This window comes from Lissotriton vulgaris, chromosome 11, assembly GCF_964263255.1.
Source record: "Lissotriton vulgaris chromosome 11, aLisVul1.2, whole genome shotgun sequence".
Taxonomy (NCBI): domain Eukaryota; kingdom Metazoa; phylum Chordata; class Amphibia; order Caudata; family Salamandridae; genus Lissotriton; species Lissotriton vulgaris.
Genome location: NC_141699.1, coordinates 370,955,622 through 370,977,209, shown reverse-complemented (window position 1 = coordinate 370,977,209; position 21,588 = coordinate 370,955,622). Strand labels below are relative to the sequence as shown.

General features: G+C 45.4%; 1 protein-coding gene across 2 annotated transcripts in view; it reads right to left on the bottom strand.

Annotated features, from left to right (window-relative positions):
• The window catches only part of CNNM3 (cyclin and CBS domain divalent metal cation transport mediator 3), a 375,209-nt gene that overhangs the window by 226,122 nt on the left and 127,499 nt on the right, over positions 1-21,588 (bottom strand). For both annotated transcript variants that reach the window (XM_086943352.1, XM_086943351.1), the window contains exons 2-3: positions 2,042-2,185; positions 867-1,022 (exon numbers count right to left, since the gene is read on the bottom strand). In XM_086943352.1, coding sequence (XP_086799478.1) covers positions 867-1,022; positions 2,042-2,185 — 300 coding nt within the window. The remainder of the gene's footprint in view (positions 1-866; positions 1,023-2,041; positions 2,186-21,588) is intronic.

Sequence of the window (21,588 nt, the reverse complement as noted above, 5' to 3'; positions counted from 1 at the left end):
CTTCCCTCTTTCGTCGATCCTCCCGATGATTTAGTCTCCAGAACTCTCCAATGTTTTTTGTCCAAAAACTGCGCCTTTTCTTCTTTTTCTCCAAAAATGTCTGGAGCCCTCTCGGGAACGATCCAGACCCAACCGCGGAAAAAATAATCTGAAGATGGCGCCCAAGAGTGGGTGCTTCCACAGGAAGCGTGCCGACGTCACCGGAAATACACTAGAGGGTGGGACGTCGATGCCCACCTGGGCTACAAAAAAAAAAAAAAAACACAAAGAAAAGACTACGATTCCAGACCCAACCACAAGGCCGCGGAATAATGCACAGCATAGTGAATCCAGAAAGATTCACGCTGCAAAACCTCCGATCAGCCAACCTAGTCCTCGCAGAAACCCCATGCATCCACAGAGCCAAAGCAGGAGGAAGATCCTTCTCCTACATCACGGCCAAGACCTGGAGCGAACTCCCGATAGACATCAGACACGCCCCCTCCCTAAATACCTTCAGGAAGACACCCCAAGACCAGTAGCACACTCAAAGTTCCCCGATTGATTGATCTTGTAAAAGATCATTCACTACCCCATTAAATCCACTGGGGGGGCCAGTTGCAGTAAATTGTGTAATTATCGTTCCTGGATTCATTTTCAGATCATGCACATCATGAAATTCCACAGAGTAACGCTGAAACATATAGCCCATGCAGTGCACGCAACAAGCATACAAGTTGGGGGGGAGTGAGTGGGAGGGAGGGAGTGAGAGGGAGTGTGTGTGTGTGTGTGTGTGTCCCCTTACATCGCAGGGGGAGGACACTCCGCTGAACCACACTTGAAAAATCGGTCACTGTTCTTTTGCTTCAAATCCTATAGACACTGACCTCGCGAGAGAAAACGCTGTGTGGCCAAAAGCAGCTGAGGGGAGATCTTCGCTTTATGTTCTATTTCTGGGACTTTAAAGAGTGAGAAATCCTCCTTCCGTCTCTCCAGCACTGTGTTCAAGGGGGCAGGCTGTTTCTTCTTCACCTTGTGCTCCTCTGTGAAAGATGTAAAGGAAAGTTAGAAGTGAGTATAAAAGAAAGGGTAAAGAAACAGAAGAAAGGAATAGGTTCATCACACATTGTTGAGCAAGGGAAATACAGTGACTTAAAGATGGGCGAGCCACTGAAAGCTCGAGCCAGATGCCTGGTAATGGCTCAATTCTAGGTCCTCTTGATCCATGGAGTTCAAAACGACTCGAGCTTTCCTGTGGCTGCTGCCTGCCACTAATGCGGTCACCTTATGCGACAATAAAGACAAAGCTTTCATGACAAACTTTTAATGTAAAACCAACAAGAAAAAATCCATATACCCATCTAGTAACAAATCAGTGTAAAACAAGAAATAACAGCTTTCGCGCTTGAAGTTGTGTGATTTTAGGTATTATATTTAAAGCTTCCAGTATTCAGTTTTTACTGATTTTCACATGTAAATACAAACAGAGAAGTCAATTTCCTGACTATGTTTAAAAATGGAAAAGTATACAAAATTGTGCTTCTTGTGAGTGGCTCTCCTTGTTGACCTTCATGAATTCCAGACCAACTGCTAAGCAGATAGATGCCATTGGGATTTAAAAACAGGTTAAGAATCCCTAAAATACAGCCATATTTTTACATACATTCGTATTAATGCCAATTTTTACTTGTCAGCGTAGTGTTTTGTTATATTTGTCAACAGCAAAAAAAATATAAACTGGAGAGGAACAATGAAAATAGAAACAAGGAGAGGTATGGTGTACGTACCAAGGTGACTAGGACGGGTTAACAGCTAAACCATTACAAAGGGAAGGAGAGACATGGAAAGATAAGCAAGAGAAAATAGACCGGGACACAAAGTTTAGGAAGAAGTCCACAGAACTGATCATAAGCAGGTACAGGTGATCAGAAAAATGCAAGGACTTGAAGGAAAGGTAGAAACTGGGTGGGGGGGTAGTGTAAGAGGGGGGGGGGGGAGTACTTCACAACAGGAAATGCAGAAGGGGCAGGTGAAGAATGGGTTTGGATAACAAATGTCTCACTATAATCGTCAGACTCGTCCATGATCTCAGACTTGATGATGATCTCAATGACATCTTCCAGCGTCACCAGCCCCATGACTTCGTAGAAGGGATCACCCTCACCCTCGTTGTTCACCTTCTGCACAATGGCCATATGGGATTTACCTGCAATAGAGACATGATGCACAAGGAAGGTTACGGTTCACATCTAGAGGTTTGCAGGCTAACATCACCGTCTTCAGCATGAACAGCAGTGTATGGAGCGGATTCAATGTGCACCATGGTAGCATACTTGGAAGAAGAGTACACTTCCTGCAAGCAAGCTTTACTTAGAGAACACTGTACACAGACTGACTGCCCACTCATAGAAAAAGAGCCAGGATAGTGAATACTATACACACAGAGCATATGATTGCGACAGTGGAGGTTTACGTAGGAAGCTCTATACTCACAACTTCCATGTTTACAGCTAGAGTTGTATCCAAAGGGATTGACTGGACATTACTAATAATCTTTTTGAAAAAAATGACGAGCATGCTGTGTCTTGGAAAGTACATAGCGTGACAAATATTCACAAGATGCTAACTGGTGTTGTATGAAACACCCAAATAAACAAAATACACTACATGATTTACGGTAACTGATGCATAGTGAGCCTCATAAGAAAATTGATTACACACTTACAGCATAATGTTTGTACGCAGAGTAACTCAATACACACAACAATAAAGTATCTCACGAGCTTGTGAGTATTTCTTTAAGCAAGCACTGGCAAGGCCTAGGAGTCTGGCTTATAAGTGAAAGTGCCTCTTCAGTTACTGATAAGACTAGGCACTCGATCTCTCATCTTTGCACTAATAAATCCATTCATCCATCCAAAGACTTATTCTTGCATTCGCCCAATTTCCCATCTGCATTGAAACAGACAAACAAACTGAACAGGCATAGAGAAGGCAAATGAAAGGAAGCACAGTACAGTAAAGACAATATGCCACCTCCTAAACTTGATGGGCATATGCTTTCAATACAAAAATAAACAGCAGCGGGTGGAACTTTTGCTATAGGATTGTACATACTGTATAGCAGCTTACATTTCCAACATAACTGCCACATTATAAAGCAATGTGTTGGGAATATGGAGCTGTAAAAACAATGATACGCACTGTGCAATAGCATTCTATGATGGCCACTCAGTAAACAGCATATTGGGTGGTCATCTTTGAATGCTAAAATAGACAATGCATCACTGTGTACTGCACCAAGGTGGCCAACATGATGCTTACAAACATGGTGGCAATCTTGGAATGGCATAACAATAATATATTTTTCACAATACCATTCCAAGATGGCCACCAAGTTTAGAAATAGTGGTCACATATGATGCACTAGACTGCAGATGAAATGAGCAGTAAGAGAGCAGACCATTACAAATGGCTGGTGAGCAGCAGGATGCGCTTACAAAAAACAATCAAGAAAAAAAGAAGAAAATTAACGAACGGGGGCCTATAAAAGGAATACAAGGTAAGTTAAGCTTTAATGAGATTTAAAACCATTCAATATACATCCTTATAGGGAAGGAAAAGGAAAGATAATAAAATCAAAAGGAATATATGGAAAACGAAAGGACTGGCTATCAGTCCAAACTGAAATCATACAAATTTTTGGGTGGATGCACACATCGGGCAAAAAAGCCATTAATAACAGTGCAAATACAGAAGCGGGCTAACCCATTGCTCACGCCGTGTGCTATCATTAAGACACCATATATTTAAATGTATAACGATTGTGCTATACGTATAATGGTGTAATTGAATTTCTGCCATTTCTCAATCGTCCGAAATCTTTCTCCCTGTGCCTAAAAACTCTCTCCCTTCTGCCTTTCTATTCTTTCACTTTGCCAATTTGTAAACGTGTGGGCACAGGCTTGTGTCTCACTCTTTTGAATGTAAGGTAATACCTTGTTGAATCCTTTTATAAGTAAAAATTAGTGATCCCTGTCCGGCTGGACAAATCACAATACTCAATATAGTTCCAGTGTGTCTATATTTATTTTTCCTATACCAATTAATGCATGGGACCACTGTTGCTTAAAAAAAAAAAATCATGAAGAAAAGCTGAATGTGAATGACACTCAAACTTACCTAAGAGGCCTGGCCCAAAGGCCTTCTACACCTGTATATCCATGTAGAGTACTTTTAAATGTGTGTATTTTTTATATAGAAGGGCCTAGCAGACAATCTACAATTGCCAGGCTCTTCTAAGCGGGTGTAGCAAGTATTATCACAGTGCAAGTCTTCTACCTGCAGGGTATGTCAAAGGAAGTAACTAGCACCAAAATCAGTGCTTGCTACCGTAATGCAAGAGCGTCCATGTAACAAAAAGCCATTCTGGAGGGGCAAGGGAGACGCTGAGGGGGAGCATGACGGGCGGAAGCTAACGGCCGTGACGGAGCTCCTCCCCCTGTGTATGGCATTCGAACGCGAACACTGCTAGCAGTATGCTGAAGTGGCAGTGATATCGCCTCCAGGATTTTTTTCCTCGTTTCTCAAAACCTAGCGGCGAAAGTTGCTTCCCTACGTGATCTCTGTACTAGGCTCATGGTGGCCCTGGGCAGGGAGCATAGGTAGGGGGCCCCGGAAGAGGTGGTCTGGGCGGGGCGGAGCCCCCAGGAGCTCAGGAGGGGAGGGGGGGGGGGGGTCAGAGCGTTAGGAAGTGGAACAGAGTCGGAGGCCGCCAAATCCCTGCCAGGGGCTGCCACGCAAGTATCTATTCATCCTCAGAGGATTATTATATCAAGGATATATATTGGCGTGGAAGCCCCTGGGGTTTGGCAGCCCTGTGCAGGTGCACAGCTTGCACATGCCTAAAGCCGCCCCTGGGTATTGGGACTATGTTAATAAAAAGGCGCAGTCCTGCCAAGCAACACGTGTGACGCCCAGGCATTTCAGTGCAGTGATCCGCATCACCGCATTGAAATGCATTGTCACGCATTTATGCTACTGACCGGCACTCTGATGACAGCGCTGAAACAGCGCCTCGGACACCTGTGTGAGACTTTACTTTGACTTGCCAGGATCAGTAACAGTTAAATATCATGCTCCCACAAGTGCGTGCTACAATGTCGCAATCTGCCTGGAGTCCCGGGCGGGGCCTGCCTTCAGCAGTTACATTACAGGCAGCTCTGTGGCGCCGTTGTGCTGCTGGCTGCCTGCGTAGGAGGGCGAGGGCGCGAGGCAATACTTTATTAATATAATTATATAATGAACCCGGCGACCGTTGCAGAGGCGGGATGGGCACAGCATCTACCTGAGAGTGACTCCTAATGTTAGGTTCCCCTTCATGTTGCCCCGTATGCCTGGACACAGCAGTCGAAAGTGTGCCGGCCCGCTCCCCCTGTCACAAGGCATGGGACGGAGGCCTTTTAATGCACATCCCAGAGAAGCCGTCTGCTCTGGATCACGGCAGTCGTCGCCCTGCTCGCCTAATGTTAGGGCCAGAGCTGAGCCTAGCTGCTACCAGGCCTAGCTGTGGCCAGGAGACAGACTGTAGACACTCAAGGCGGCAGAGACTGTTAAGAATACGAATACAAGAATGCTGTTCTTAACTCCTTTATTAATAGGCCAACACGCATGCTCCTCAACGTGGAGCACAGCTGCAGTCAGCTCGGCGATCAGCTGGTAACTGTCAGTTCTGACAGTTATCAGCTGGTGACCTCACTGCTGGTACGGTGTCCTCACGGGGACACTGACATGCACGCAGGGTAAGGTGTCCCATGAGGGAAACACGTATAATGAAACACAACACATCCCCCTTCCTTGGGGAGAACTGGAACCACAAGAACAGGAAGGAAGCATAGGACTCCGCTACCCACATGTAAAGTCCTTAAGTTTGGCTGGCGGTCCCAACAGTCTACCAGCCCTGCTTCTGTCCATAGGTCGCGCCAGGTCACAGACCGGGATGACAGGTAGCCTGTGCCTTGCGCCTGTAGGTCTGAATGAAAAGGCCAAGCAGTCCTCTGCTCGAGTACCTTCGTGCTCCCCATCATCACTTCTCCGCCCCAGGGTTGCAGGAAGTTCAATGTCAGATTCAGTGTCAGAAACGTATTGTCTTGCCGTACTACCCTTCCGCGTCCCGGATTGCTCTGGAGTAGTTTTAAACAGTGTGTTGCCCACTGTATCATTTGCGGGATGTTTGCGAGTTGTCAATGCTGAGAAACGCCAGGCTTTACCATCACTCCGGCGTGCAGAACTGCAGTACTCTTCACGAACGGGAAGAGGTTTGGTGTATCTCTCTTGACCCATGCCGACATGTCTGCTTCTTCTTGCCTTCGCCACATCTCCTGCCTTGGTTTCCATCACCATGCACCCGGGTTCCTTGTCGTCATGACTCCTGCTCCTAGATTGTGTTTGAGCTAGTCTTTCTTTCACCACCGCTGAAGACCAGTGTACCCTGCGGGCAGCCTCAACCCAGCCCACATTGTCCCTAGCAAGTGGAGCCCGTCCGCGCATGAGTTCAAATGGGCTGATGCCTGTGGACTTGCACGGCGTTATCCTGTAGGCCCACACGGTTTTAATTATTTCTCTCTTCCAGTCCAGTTGGTCTGAAGTGGATATCAAAATGTTACCTACAAGAACTCTGTTAAATTCCTCTACGGCTCCATTGGCTGTTGGGTTGTATATTGACGTTGTTATGTGTTCAATGAGGTGCTTCTTCATGTATCCTTTGAATATGTCTGAGGTGAATTGTACCCCGTTACCACTTACTAACTTTTTTGGTAATCCCTCACGCGTAAATCTATCTTCCAAGAATTGGACCACGTGCAGAGAATCCGCTTTTTTATTGACTCTTACTTCTGGCCATTTCGCGTAGTGATCAATTATTACCATTATATATTGTAATTCATTTCCATCAGACACCGGTCCAATCACGTCGATGCCAATCATCTCCCAAGGCATGGATGGTATTCCTATGTCTTTGTTCTTTATTTGTTCCTCCAACCATCCATCCCTTGCTATTTTGCTGGAACACTCTTACATTTGCTATGCGTGACTCAACCATTCCATTTGTTTTAGTGTCATTGTCGGTCCTGATAGGTGTTCTACTTTGTGATTCTACGTTGTCGTCTGCGCCTGTCATACTAAACACTGGCTCACGGCTGTTGGGATCCAGCTTGATTCCTAGACTTCCTTGGTCCAACCATCCAAGTACAGATGGTCCTACCTTCGATACATAGAGTTTACATTGAGCCTCTCTACTCTTAAATATGAACCTGAGAGTCCTGTACCCTATTATTTCAATTGGTTTTTCCTCAAATGATTTGATAATTATGTCCTGTTTATTGAGTCCCTCACCGATCACCTCCTTGAACTTTGCTTTCCACACCCTTTCATTCACAATGGTGTAAGGTGAGCCTGAATCCGCATCTATGTTTATTTCCACCCCACCAATTGTCATGGTACACATCGGTTTTCTTGTCTTTGCTCCTTTTCTAGTTTCCATTTCTTCTTCTTGTTCATCGTCTATGTTGAGAATGTACATGTTGATGTCTTCATCCGTGTTATCATCCAACTCATCTTCTTCGTCGACCACTGCTTTTACATGTTGTGGTTTCTTCCTATTACATGCCTCGTTGAAATGACCAATTAGGCCACAGAATGTGCACCTTGCTTCACGGGCGGGACACCTAAAATCATATGCCATGTGTGCAGTGCTCAGGCATCGGTAACAATATCCTTTCCCCCGTTTCTCTTGTCTTCTTTCTGGTTGTACATTGTCTTCCTTTCTTACCGTTTGCTTGCTTACTTTCCAACTCTTTTGATCGGATACCTTGCTGACCTGGCCAGATTCTTTCTTTATTTCTTCGTCTTTTAACACAGCTTTGGCACATCGTCCAGTAAGTTCCGCTTTCCTCGCTATATCAATTATGTTCTGCAGTGGGTACTCCCCCTTAGCCGAAAGATTGTCTTGAATGTGCTCGTTTGAGCCTTGCATCACTATTTGATCCCTTATTAGTTAATCATGTAGTCCTCCAAAGCGACAGTTAATCGCTAGATCTTTAAGGGCAGATACATAGTCATCTATTGTCTCCTATGGAAAAATTTGTATCCGTCTACCCCAACACAAACTGTAGGCTTATAGTATGCGTTCAGGTCTTCAATTGCGTTGGAGAACACATCACCATCATTTCCACCCCTAGTTTTTTTGTTTATGGAATTATACACTTTTATTCCTCCTGCACCTAAGTTATGCATCAACATCTTGTACTTCTTTTCGGGCTTCAACTCTGCATCTTCTTCAATTGTGGAAATGTAGTTGAGGAAATAGTCCCTCCACTCTTCCCATTTTAAAACTGGTACACTACCTGCACACAGAAATGCCTCAGGGGGTGAGAGGTTCCATATACATCCTGTAGCGAAGTCACTCATTCTGGGTGTTTGGTCTAATGACCTCTATAAGTTGTGACTTCTCAATGTATTGCCACTACTGCACCTGTAAGACCTTTCTTTTGCTGTTGCAAGGTTGATTTGCTAAAGTCCCATGTGCGTTTTCTAATTGCTAAAGTTAAAGTCACTGAAATTTGCTGCAAGTATTTATGTATTTATTATTTTTCTATTTTTTTATTAGAATTTTACCGTTCTTCCTCTGTTATAGTATTGCGCAGAAACACAAGTACACCTCTTCTTTCTTCAGAGATGAGCGTAGTTCGCTTATATATGTAATGACTATTAAATGTGGCTTTTCTATTTATTTATTTATTTGTGTGACCTTTCTATGCTGTAGTTAGTTTGGTTGTACTGCAGTCTAATGAGCGTTTAATAATCGCTAATTTAAAGTCACTGTATGTTGCTGAAAAGTTCAAAGTAACTAGATTAGCTTTAATTTACCGTTTTTCTTCCGTTTCTTGTTGTTGCTTGGACGCGCAGCTACCCTCTTGGTTACTGATTAGATCTGTCCGATCGCGTCGTGTTTGCACTCTGCTTCAGCTTCCTCGTTTTAGTTTGGATGCACTAGACCGGCTGCGTTAAGTGTTTATGGACACCTAAAATGGCCGCCACGTCACTTTCACACTACGTGATGACGTTGCAATAGGCTCTGATTCTCCTCAGCTACTGGTGACAGTTGACAGCTGCGGCCGTTGGTTTTTCAGTTAGCTCGGCAATTGTGCTTTTCTCCTCAGACGCTCAGTATCTTCATCCTCAAAGTGCCTGATATTACAGTTTTTCTTATATTTTCGCCGCGGATCACTGCATTCAGATTTTCCCTCAGCGCATTAATTCCACACACTCATGCGGGGCGTCAGCACACTCACAGTGTTTGTCGGCTCCTTATTCTTCTGTTCCTTTTACGAATTTCCTTTGTTCAGCCACTCTTCCTAACTGCGCTTGTTCTTTTCTGAGTTGCCTAGCTTTCTCCTTCTTTCTTTTTTTTCTTAACGGAGATGTCGTCCTGTTTTTTTTTCCCTGCTTTTCCTCCTCTTCGTGGGTTCGTGCGTGTTGGCCCCTCGTCGCCAGTTTTGTTAAGAATACGAATACAAGAATGTTGTTCTTAACTCCTTTATTAATAGGCCAACACGCATGCTCCTCAACGTGGAGCGCAGCTGCAGTCAGCTCAGCGATCAGCTGGTAACTGTCAGTTCTGACAGTTATCAGCTGGTGACCTCACTGCTGGTACGGTGTCCTCACGGGGACACTGACGTGCACGCAGGGTAAGGTGTCCCATGAGGGACACACGTATATTGAAACACAACAGAGGCCCAGCCCCGGGAGGCCTGTGGAGAGTGTGGGTTGCAGCAGCGTGACACTTTGCACCAACCGGCTGCGCTTCAATGAACACAGTCTGATCCCGAGGATCGACCGAGAGATAGGGCACAGTGGGATTGTTAGGGAGGGGCTGGCTGCCAGTTACATGGTACTCTGGCCTAAACCATGCGCCGACGGCACACAGACAGGGTTATCATTAGCTGTTTGAACTCCACTTTCCATTCAGGTAAGCCAGAAATATGCCTGCTTTATAATTTACTATTTCTTTTGCGAAGTTTTTGATTGTATCCGTAACAATATATTTTTGGGACATGTGTATCATTGACTGGTGACTGTGGGTAAACTTTAGCTGTGTGACGATTTAAAAAACGACATCCATTACTGGGCCTATGCAATCAATAGTAATGCAGCTGGTTTTGGCATGTTGTCCCTTTTCAGCAGTGGGTGCATTTACATAAAAACATGTTACATTTTATTTTTCCCTTGCCACCTGCCCAGTGGCGCCGTGCACAACATTTAATACACTGGTCTGTTCTGTGATGTTAAGTTTTTGGTATGGGCTCAGGATGTTTTCTCTAACTGCAGCCTCCCCCAACCTATCTGGACAGAATTGGCAGGCCAAACGGATCTGAACTTCCCACTTACCAGTGAAGCCCTTCAGTCATGTGCGTTTGTCACAGTTTGTAGGACAGGCTTTTATTGCATCCCTAACATGACCCATGGAAAAGAGATACTACAATAGAAAGGCTGTCTGTCAGATGACTCAAGCGCCCCTGCAACACTTTCAAGGAGCAGAGCTGGCCAGAGGAGCCGAGAGCTTCACTATGTAAATCACCGCTCCGGTGCAAGGCCATCCCTGCAACTGTAGTGTGCACTTGTCACAAGCTCTTTTAGTTCAATAGCAATTTTGCATTCATTTATCACTACAGGCCCTCGTGTGAAGTTGCTGCCCTTCCATTTCTGGTGCTGTGCAAAAGTTTTAAGATTTCCTTAGAATGTTTTGTTGCTCAGATGTGTAATTTCTGATATTTATGTTTCCCTCATCTTCATTGCTTGATTTTGCACACAAGAAAGTGTCACACATAGTTACTGTATGTCACTCATAATTACACTGAAATTATGAAACTGTCCCATAGCAATCTGAAACCTTGGCGGCTATGCACAGTTTAATAATTAGTGCTTGTGTTAGTGCCGCCGCGGAGGGGCAAGCACAGTCTGATCTCTGATAAATTATTTAAGTCACACAATCAATTTAGTTGACAGGCAGGGCTGCTCTGTCTCATCATCCTTCTGAATGAGCCTGGTTCATCTGCAGATCTGATTTAATCACAGTAAATCTTCAGGCCCGGCCGCAGGGCTGCTCTGTCTCCTCATCCTTATCATGGGCGCCCTGACTAACTGCGTTTATCTTCCCAGACTACGGGTCAGTGCGTGACTTACCAGCTAGGCTAGCTCTCGCTGTTCTCTCTGCACTGGGGCCCAGGCGTGGACAGGTGATTGGGAGGCAGGGTGAGTTTCTTGTTGCTCAAATGTCTGTCATTTCAGATATTTATGAGTTTCCTTAGTCTTCATTGCATGATTTTTGCTCGAGAGAAAGTGTCACTCTTAGTCGTTGGAATGTCACTCATAATTTCACAGAAATTGTAAAAATGTCAAACATGGCAATCTGAAACCTTGGCAGCTATGAAGGTGGATGGTCGGCGAAATTTTAAAACCGGCGTGGTTCAGGGAACTTGGAGCTGCCAGGGAGTGGCGGCGAGATCCAAGGCGGGTGTCTCTTGGGCTTGCCGGATGGACGACACAATTGACATGTTTTGATGTCAAGGTGGTAAGGACAACCCCCGGTAAGATCACCTCTGAAATGCCAGTTGCAGGCAATTTTTTCTGGAGTGGAGGTAGTGCGCGGAAGACCATTAAGTACTGTGGGAAGGATATCCTGGCAGTGGGTAGCAAGAAGCGAGTAAGCTCCGGGGAGTACTCAGATTGCGAGGCGCTTTTCACACCGGCCCCATTGTATGCAACCGAGGTTTTTGGCACTAAGGAGCAGGTTTGGGAGCCCTGCATGGAGGAGAGTGGAAGTAACGCTGTTAGCCTGTATGTGAGTAACCCTAGTTCCCCCTTGAAAGAACCTACTGTGAAGGCAGGAGTAAGCCGCTACACTTTACGAAACCGAGCTGCCAGTATAGTGCCTGCACCCCAGAAGCCATCGGCGACCCCACCAGTAATACAAATCCAGGCTACCTCTCGGATAGGAAAGGGGAACCACAGTAGCAACAACACCCCTTCGGTGAGAGGGGGAAAAAGATAAAAAGCACTGCATCGGCTGCATCTAAGGTTACCACCTCGTTAAAGTCATTCTATAAAGTCCTCTCGCTGTCTACTACAGACAGGGTGGGAAAGATGACCTGTAATAGTACCTCAACTAGTATGGGACCGGGTACTGGTGCTAACATAACGACCACGCCCACGCCCTCCCAGCTAGCTCAACCACTTCAGTCTTCTCCATCTCCCGTGGAAGATAGGGTTCATCCATCAATAGAACTCTCAAACAGTTTCTCCGCCTTTAGATACAAGACTCTGTGCAGGAGGGCTTGGAATATCAGAAGGAGAATGCAAGTGATTCTAAAGAAGACGACGGTCCTCAGATAACTGGGGAGGGTGTACATATAGGCCCTACTTCATCAATAGCGCCTACTCCTGTTACTCTGGCAGATATTTTTCTGGGATTAAAGGATGACATGGGGGAGATTTGAAGAGATGGGGAAAAGATTTACAATTTCAGAGACCAATCAGGTTGCTATCCAGGCATCTTGTGAGGTGCTGGCCAGGAAGGTGAAGGAGGTATCATTACGGACAGAGGCCCAAGAAGCAGAGTTGCCCAGGATTAAGGAAGTACTAAGCACCACTACAGTCCATATGGACAAGCTGGTGCAGCAAAATCGGGAGATGAAAGATGACACTGAGAGGCTAGAAAATCATGCTAGGAAGAATAATTTAAAATTCCTGAATGTCCCCGAGGATATTGAAGGTGGTGACATCAAGGCATTTGTGGTGGCATTACTTAAAACAACAATCCTGAAGGACTCCACGGATGGTGACTTAGACCTACTAGCTGATATCCAGAGGGCTCGCGGGACCCATATAGGCGGAACCCAGGGAGAGAGCGCCCCGGGAAGATCCTGGTGAACTTTCTGACATACTCCATTAAAGAAAGGATTCTGTCCATGGCATTAAAAACCGGTGCCATAAAGTCAACTTCCTTTTCCAGTCCGTTCTCTTTTACAATCCGTTCGGACAGCTCACAAACAAAAGCTACTAAGCAATGGGAGATGGGCAAGAGACTTGCAATATTTAACTCATTAGGAGCCCGTGCCCAGATGAAATTCCCTGCATCACTCCGCATAATGTGGAATAACCACATGTACAACATACGGCAGATTGATGAGGCAGATAGCCTCATCGAAAAGATCAGGACAGGTAGTAAAGGGGGTGGCGGAGGTGGAGAGGTTGCAGAATAGATTGGGCAGCAGACTCTGGTGTGGTAGCGGCCTATATGTAAAGGAGGATTTATTATATCTGAAATATTTGGCTTTTCTTAATTTGATTCATTAATTTAGATTATAGGCACACTTGGGAGGCAGTAATGATCACTGCCATCAGGCAAAATTTAGTATGAAATTAATAATGTATTACATTTTACCATACACAGAGGGGGGGGGCCCTGTCTAAGGGCGTATGCTCGAGAAGAAAGGGAGGGCTTCCCAAGGAGGGTGGGAGGGGACAGGGGTGGGGGGGTAGGGGGAGAAGGGAAGCACGGGTGGGGTAGCAAGGAGAGAAAAGAAAAAAATGAGTCCTCACTAGCTCCAGCAACAAGGAGGAGGCGTTGAAATTTAAAAACCTGGAAGGTAAAATTTCTCTGTTGGAGAATAAAAGACACAGCGTACATATAGATAATCTGCCACAGGTTTTAGCTGACTTAGAACACCTCCAGCTGAAATATCGCGGGTTGTTGGATTTAAGAGTTAAGGCACAATGGGCTGCACACGCTATGGAGAACTACGAATATGGAGAAAAGGCTGGGGCTATCCTGGCCAGTAAGATTAGAGTGGATCGGGTTAGGAATAATATAAACAGTCTGATTATTGATGATCGGGGAACTATATCATGCCATCAGGAGGATATGGAAAAGCATTTACTCTCACTGTTCTCTAAATTATATAATGAGGATGAGTCCTCGCCAGACTCGGGCAACACCCTACAGTGGCTGGAGAGCAAGGCTCTGCTCAGATTAACAGATGAAGGTCGAGATATCCTTAATAGCTCCTTCACGGAGGAAGAAATTGGAGCGTATATTAAAAACATAAAGAAGAAGAAAGCGGCCTGTCCCGATGCTCTCCCTGGAAAGCTGTATAAAGTACTACAGGACACTTTGGAGCCATTGGCTTTGTGAACTGTTGGCGTGCAGGGCACCTCCCTCGTGGAAGGAGTCCACAATTGTGCTAATATTAAAACCAGGAAAGGACCCCCTTAAGGCAGATTCCTTTAGGCCCATCTCCCTGCTAAACGCGAACTATAAGATCTTTACAAGCGTTTTGGCAATGAGACTTGCAAAGTTAATTCCGCAACTTATTAATTCCGATCAAAAAGGTTTGTGCCCGGAAGATATATACATGATCTAACTCTTCAGCTGATTGGAAGCATAGATCTAGCGGAGGCACGGTCGGAACCCTTGGCAGTGGCTACCTATGATGCGGCGAAGGATTTTGACCATGTCAACTGGGGCTTCCTGTGGGACCTATTGAGCACGATGGGCTTTGGTGCAACCTTTATCCAGACACTGAGGGGATGCTACGAGGGCGTATCCGCTGCAATATTATTAAATGGCCTTTTGAAACCACGCTTCAGCGTAAAGAGAGGAACTAGGCAGGGGTGTCCATTCTCGCCCCTCCTATTCGATCTCTATATTGAGGCTTTGGCACAGGCACTGTGGTTGGATGATCGGGTCACACCCTTTAGCGTTGGAGACTTCAGCTGTAAATTGGCATTATATGCTGATGATTTGTTAATCTATACTAGCAATCCGGCTGAGGTTTTTCCTAGAGTGGAAGAGATAATGAAAGATTTTGGCCAATACTCTGGGTACATGATTAATAACCTAAAAACTGAAATAATGTGCTGGGGGTAGGTAATTAGGAGGGAGCTCAAAGTAGTCAGTTTAGGTATCTGGGTATAATATTAACACCGGACATGAACACTACAGCACAGACCAACATAAAGAAGGTGGCTAAGGATATTGATCACCTTCTGCCGAGATGGCAGAATATTCAGCTTACAATCTATGGCCGTTTCAATTTGGCCAAAATGGTAATTTTGCCAAAACCGACATGCCCGTTTAATATGATACCACTGACCTTTCCATATAAAGTTCTGGATAAAATTCAGGGAAAAATAGGCAGCTTCATCTGGGCGAATAAAAACTCCAGGATCTCCTGGAAAGAGCTAAAAAGAAGACTGATGAAGGGAGGGCTCGCGCTCCCTGACATGCTTTTTCTTTTCAACTGAAAAATATTTGATGCCTCCTTACCAGCCCCGATGATTCCAACTGGGGGCGGTTACTGAACACAATGGTGGAACAAGATGGAGGCGGTCCTGGTTTTCTTTATAAATTCGGTGCGCCAACATTTTACAAAAAGGTGCGTCTAAAGGTACTGAAACATGCACTTTCAGTATAGTCTAGAGTTAAGGGGAGATGGGGCATAAAGTATTATTCAGACCTCGCCCCAATCTGGGACGCCCCGGGTTTGCAGTCATATTTTGACGATAGTCTCTCTCTCCCTATAAGGAGAGCAGAGATAGCAATATGGTCAGACATAGTAACATCAGAGGGGGTTCTTCCATGGGAGGTTTTGAGATTGAAGATCGGGGACTCCTTCTCTAGATTTAAATATATTCAGATCTGTTCCTGGTTTACCGCTGAGAGACAGAACATAGGTGGGAACTGGGATATCGAGTCTGCTCTTCAATCCCCTAGTCCAAGGAAGAAGGAAGTGGGATTCTGGTATAGAAAAATGCTTGAGGAGGAGGAATTGGAGGCCCCCCCCCCAATGTATCAAATCTGGAATTCCTCTAGGCTGGAAGATGCATCAGCTGCTCTTTATGATACATGTCTTCATATCTTGTACAAATATGTTAGATCAGCCTCCCTGAAGAAAAATCATTTTTATCATTAACAGGCTTTATTACACGCCAAAAAAGGTTGCGAAGTTTGTGAACCCGGCCCCATCGTGTTCAAGATGTGGATTAGATGAAGCAGGCGACATTCATGTTTTCTATGACTGCCCTACTCTGGGTCCTTTTTGGTCTATGATGGAGAAGGCTTTGGAGGGCATTTTTAAGGTGCAATCGAGCTTGAATATAGTTAGAGGTTTCTTTGGGCTGGACATGGATCTTGTTGGTTTATTAAGGGGGGTACAAAAGGGGGTGGTGATTTGCATATAGCCATGTCTGAACTGGGGTGGCAGAGTGGGCTAAAGATAGGTGATGGATTAAACCCAGATCTTTTGACTGGGTGTGAGTGTTCCACCCCCTTTTGTACCGCTTTTGGCCGCCATAAGTGTGGCAGGGTATGCTCAGACGTGAGTGCCTTGCTCACTTTGCCACTGGATTCAAACAAGCCGGGCTGAAGACGGCAGGAATGCCAGAAACAGGTCCTCGGAAGCTTGTTTGCGGTCCAGGGAAGACATGGCTTGGCAGTTCGGGCTGGACTGTTCCCATGAGGCACAGGGTCAGACTGATTTGCATATAGCCATGTCTGAACTGGGGTGGCAGAGTGGGCTAAAGAACAGTGATGGATTAAACCCAGATCTTTTGACTGGGTGGAAGTGTTTGATTGATTCAGATGCTCCGCCCATCACCACCCCCTTTTGTACCGGTTTATTAAGGGGGGCACAAGTGGCATTATTTCTTAGCCTTATTTTAATTGCGCGCAGAGAGATATGTAAATTATGGAAGGACGCTAGCCCGCCTCTCTATGAAAACTGGCTACGGGCGGCACTGAGTACTGCGTGTTTAGAATCCGGATTGGCACAAAATGTAAATAGCACGGTGTGGGATCCCTTGTTGGAATGGGGAAGAGAAATGAGGCTGGTCTAAGGCCCTGCTAGTCCTATGATTACACCAGGCCTCAGAATAAAGGGGCAGGGCGGGTCAGCCCAGGCTAATGCAAGAACATCAGCCCCGGGCGCCCACGACGGAATGGGTTGAGAAAGTTTATTTGCACTGCTTTTGATGGAATGAGGACTAAAAAAATAAATAAAATAAAAAAAGCCATTCTACAGACATTAAGATATTGTAATATCAACCAACTGCCAAAGCCCTATTGATGGTTGTGAGAAAGTGGCTCTATATATACTGGACCAAAGTAAGGTACAGTGTGTATAGAGACCACAACCCCCAGAGGTATAACACAGGTTAAAGTCAGGGCTGACCTTACTCTCAAAAGTGGTAGCTTGGTCGAGCAGTAAGGCAGTACCAGAGGACAGTGTAAAGCATTTGTTGTACACACTCAGTCAGCAAAAGGTTTCACACACTCAAGGACTGAACTCTAGGCCAATTGTTTTTATATCAAAAGATATAATTGTTTCATTTTTTTTAGAACCAACAGGTATCAAAATATACTTTTCTCAATAGGAGTGATCTCAGATAAATACTTTGCATCATGGTAACAAACTTTGTAAACAAAATAGGTACAGGGGTTGCAGTAGGCAACACAATTCTGAACACAATTTAACATTGAGCTCAATAGTTTTTTCTACATAAATGCAGTTGATTACTTTATAGATTAATTTTGTAACTCCAGAACTCGATCCTAGTTTCACTTCTGGGGTCTAAGCTGAAAACAGTTTAGTAAAAACGTTTGTTATTGCAATGATTTTTAACCCTTTGCATGCTGCTGCGATTCTGCGCCTGTGCAGCACATACCGATCGCGGGTGCAGGCACTGTAGTGCATGATGGCTGGGGGCCGCCATCAGCATGCAAGGGGTTAAAGAATATAAAGGTATTTTAAAAGTTGACACTTTTCAGTGAAAAACTAGCAATGTTATCCTATGGAAGGAAATTCAAGTCACAGGTAAAATAGGTTCTCGTTACTTTTGTAATCCAGGACTGGACTCCTAGATTCAGTACTGGGGTCTCTACCTAAGACAAGTAAGTATTTACGTTTTAGTAGTTGGTACGATTTTTAAGGAATGTTTGTAATTTTCAAAAGTAGATAGAAGAAATTTCAGAGAAAAACAGTCAATGGTTTCCTATGACAGAAAATTCAGGTTATGGGTAAGTACAGTTCGAATTACTTTTGCGGTTCAGTACTGGGCTGAGAGGTACAGTACTGGCTCCTCTCCTGACTCCAGGTGAGTAATTCGAAATACGTTACTCGGCTGATTTTATAGGAATATTTTAGAGTTTCAAAACTTCACACTTGAAGATTTTTCGAGTCAAACCAGTCAATGTTATCCAATGGCAGGAAAGTGAGTTATCGGTTTACAGGTGAGTAGTCGACTGGTGAAGTTAAGGTTCTGGGCATATACTCAGGGGTCTCCCAGGGTTGGGAAGGTACAGTAGTTACATCCTCAGCGGCATAGAGGCAGCCGGGTGCAGAGAGTAGGCCCATTGCAATCCAATGGAGGGTAGGGGCCTTTGGTTGGTGGCTGCAAGCAAGCAGGCCACGTGGCTGTGGGAGCTGAGCTCCTGGTCATTTACTCAGGGCAAGTGGGGAAGTAGGGTAGTACTTGCACTTTCAGCGGCACTCGGGCGGCTGGGTGAAGGGTGCTTTTGAGCCGTCGGGCGCCCAATGTTAACCAATGGGAAAGTTAAAAAGTGAACAAAGGCTGCAGGCTCGGGGACGGTGATTCTTCCAGTGCGGCCACCACTTTGAGAGTAAGTTGGGATCTTGGAGAAGAGGTCGGTACCCCAAAGGAAGGCACAAGGGACCGTGGGGAGCCGGGTGCAGGGTGTCTTTTGGCGTCGAGAAAACGTACCCTCAGCTGGTCGCGTTTGGGGGGAGGGGGACCTGTCCTGAGGCTGCAGGCGTCGTCTGGGTCATCGAGGAGGGTCTTTGGGAACTGGACTTCGGGTCCCAGTCGCCGGGGGGGCGTCCTCGTAGCCTTGAATCACTCTGGCACGGGCCGGGCTTGGCGGGTGCAGAGTGGGCTGGATTCGCGGTTAATGGCTGGCACCAGTGGTATTGCGGTTGGAGCAGAGCCTCTGCTCAGGTGAGTCCCAGTCTGTTGAAGGGTCAGGGCAGACAGGTCCTCCCAGTTGTCCAAGGTTGCTGTCCGCAGGAGTCGCCGGGATTAAGCAGGAGCAGGTTCCAGGATCCTGTTAGCAGCAGCACGGCGGGTCTTCTTCTTGATCTTCATTCTTCTTTTCTTATCGGGATCTTTTTATCGAATCTGAGGAGGAAGGTTCAGGGTGCCCCCTAAATACTGAATTTAGGGGTGTTACAGGTAGGGCAGGGACCAATAGGTCCCTGTCCTGGGGTGGGTACACCCCCTAGCCTGCTCCTCTCCTATGGGAGGGGGGCAAGAGCCTTGCTGTGATTGGGCAGGGCTCCCCATCTTCAAGATGGCCGGAGCCCGGTGTTGTGCTTCACCTCGCCTCTCCCACCTGAGGGGTGGGGTTGGCACAGGCTGGCACCCCCCCTTCCTGGCGTAGGGTTTCCCCGCCAGTCTTTCCGCCAAAGTGGGGGTCAGAACTGGTGGGGGCCAGTTGCTGAGTACAGCAAGTGGCCTGGGGAAGCTCACAAGGGCGGCAGGCCTTTGAAGCTTCCCCCTGCCCATCCTGGGGGAGGAGACCTAGCACCTCGCCCAGGATGTGCATTGTTGCAGGCCCAGGAGAGCGGGGGCTCTCCACCCAGGGGTATAGCAACATGTCTTCAGTGTAGCCATTATGGTGCTGTGGAGTTTATATAAAAAAAAGAAAAAAACACTAGAGAGATTTTTTTGAACTATGCTGATTAGCAAAGTTTAGATACTCAAGTTTTTAAACTAAGTCAAATAATATCTGCAATTGATGTGTGTACAAGATGTATAATGTAAATGAGACAATGTATTGTTTTTTTAAATATTTTTAATAAATAAATGAGAACTTTTTAAAATTTGTGTTTGTAAATACATTCATGTTAATCCTTGTCCGACACTCAAAAAGTTTGTAAATTTGGTAACCTGCGCATAGACATGATCCCTTCTCCTACCTATGGAATGTCTCTTTAGGGGACAAAGTAATAGAAATTGGTTATAAAGTTCAGGAAAAGGAGTTTTTGCTTTTTAGGATTGTTGACCCAATCCTTTTTTCCTGATAAAAAAGGGTAACTCCCTCCCTATAACAGATAGTCCTGCACTTAGACACTCAGCCTGCAAAGGCAGTGTGTGGGTGTCAGGGTACAAGGCCCCTAAGGGTGGCACAATATGTGCTGCAGCCCTTAGGGGTCTTCTCTGGTCACCATGCCCTGGGTACCATTTACTATGGACTGACAGGTGGCCAGAGATGCCAATTTGGTTTTGGTTTCAACACAGTTTTAGGGAAGGAACACAGGCCCTGGGCACCTGGTTGGCAGGAGCCGAGGGCACACTCAGTCAAAGTATATCAGCAGTGCAGCAAAAAGTGGGGGCATACCAATGCAAGAAAGATGGCACTCACAATGTTAACATTTAATTTTCATAATAAATAGGTGAGGTCTATTTCCTTTTTTGTTATCTCTCATAATAAATAGATCTGATCTATGGCATATGACATAACATTTGCATAATGAACCGTTCTGGCCTAACACCATTTATCGTTGGATCATCACCATAATCAACTCAGGCCACTATTTTAGGATTATAATTTCCTGGAGTATAACGATCGAGTAAACAGGCATAAAATTTGCAATATAGACAAATAGAGCCAAACAAGATTACTCAAAATGCAAATCTACCTGCAGGACCCTCCACATTGGTACCTCCACTTGGGTACCAATCCCAACGCCTTTACCAACCACAGTATTTTTCGAGAATAGGAGTAAAGAAATGCAGGTCTACAGGCATTAACACAGTTTGATAATAATCCACCCATAAAAGCTATTGGCTTTAACATATAACTTTCAAAATAAATAATTCAGACATAGTGCTGTAGTTATTCCCCTTCTGGGCCCACTGTGGTTCTCCCTTAGTTTTGCGCATTAGATGTTTAGGTTGCCTCGGTTTGCACAGATGCACACAATACATTTGGCTTTGAGAAATAATTTTAAAAATATGCTGTACATGTTTTGTTATTTAGTGACTCTTCTTGGGATTCAGTCATTACATTTCATACAAGGTTGTCTACAATACATAACACCATGTTGTACTGTTTTCTGCTTGGTCAACAACAGCTCCCAACGTTCTAGACATAACACTCTAGCACTACTTTAGCTTTCAAACACAGTAGTCCTTACCATATTAACTGTGTATTAGCCACTTGGGAGCAGAAAGGAGAATTTCGGCAGAGAGACCTGTCCTCGAATGCACAGCCGCACAGCCTGTCTAGCAACTTTGCGTAAACCGAGTTTACACCTATAATGCGGACCACCTAACCACATACACCAGGTATAGGGCCTATTGCTAATCCCAGAGTTTACCAATATACCCCTGTGCTCTCATAGTTGTGGGTAGGCTTAGACAGATATTACTTGCATGGTTCGGTTGTTTATTGTATACAGCCTGCTAGTAATGCTGATTACGTTGCTTAGTTGTATTGTCTACTAATTGCAGCACATCAGATTCATAATAAAC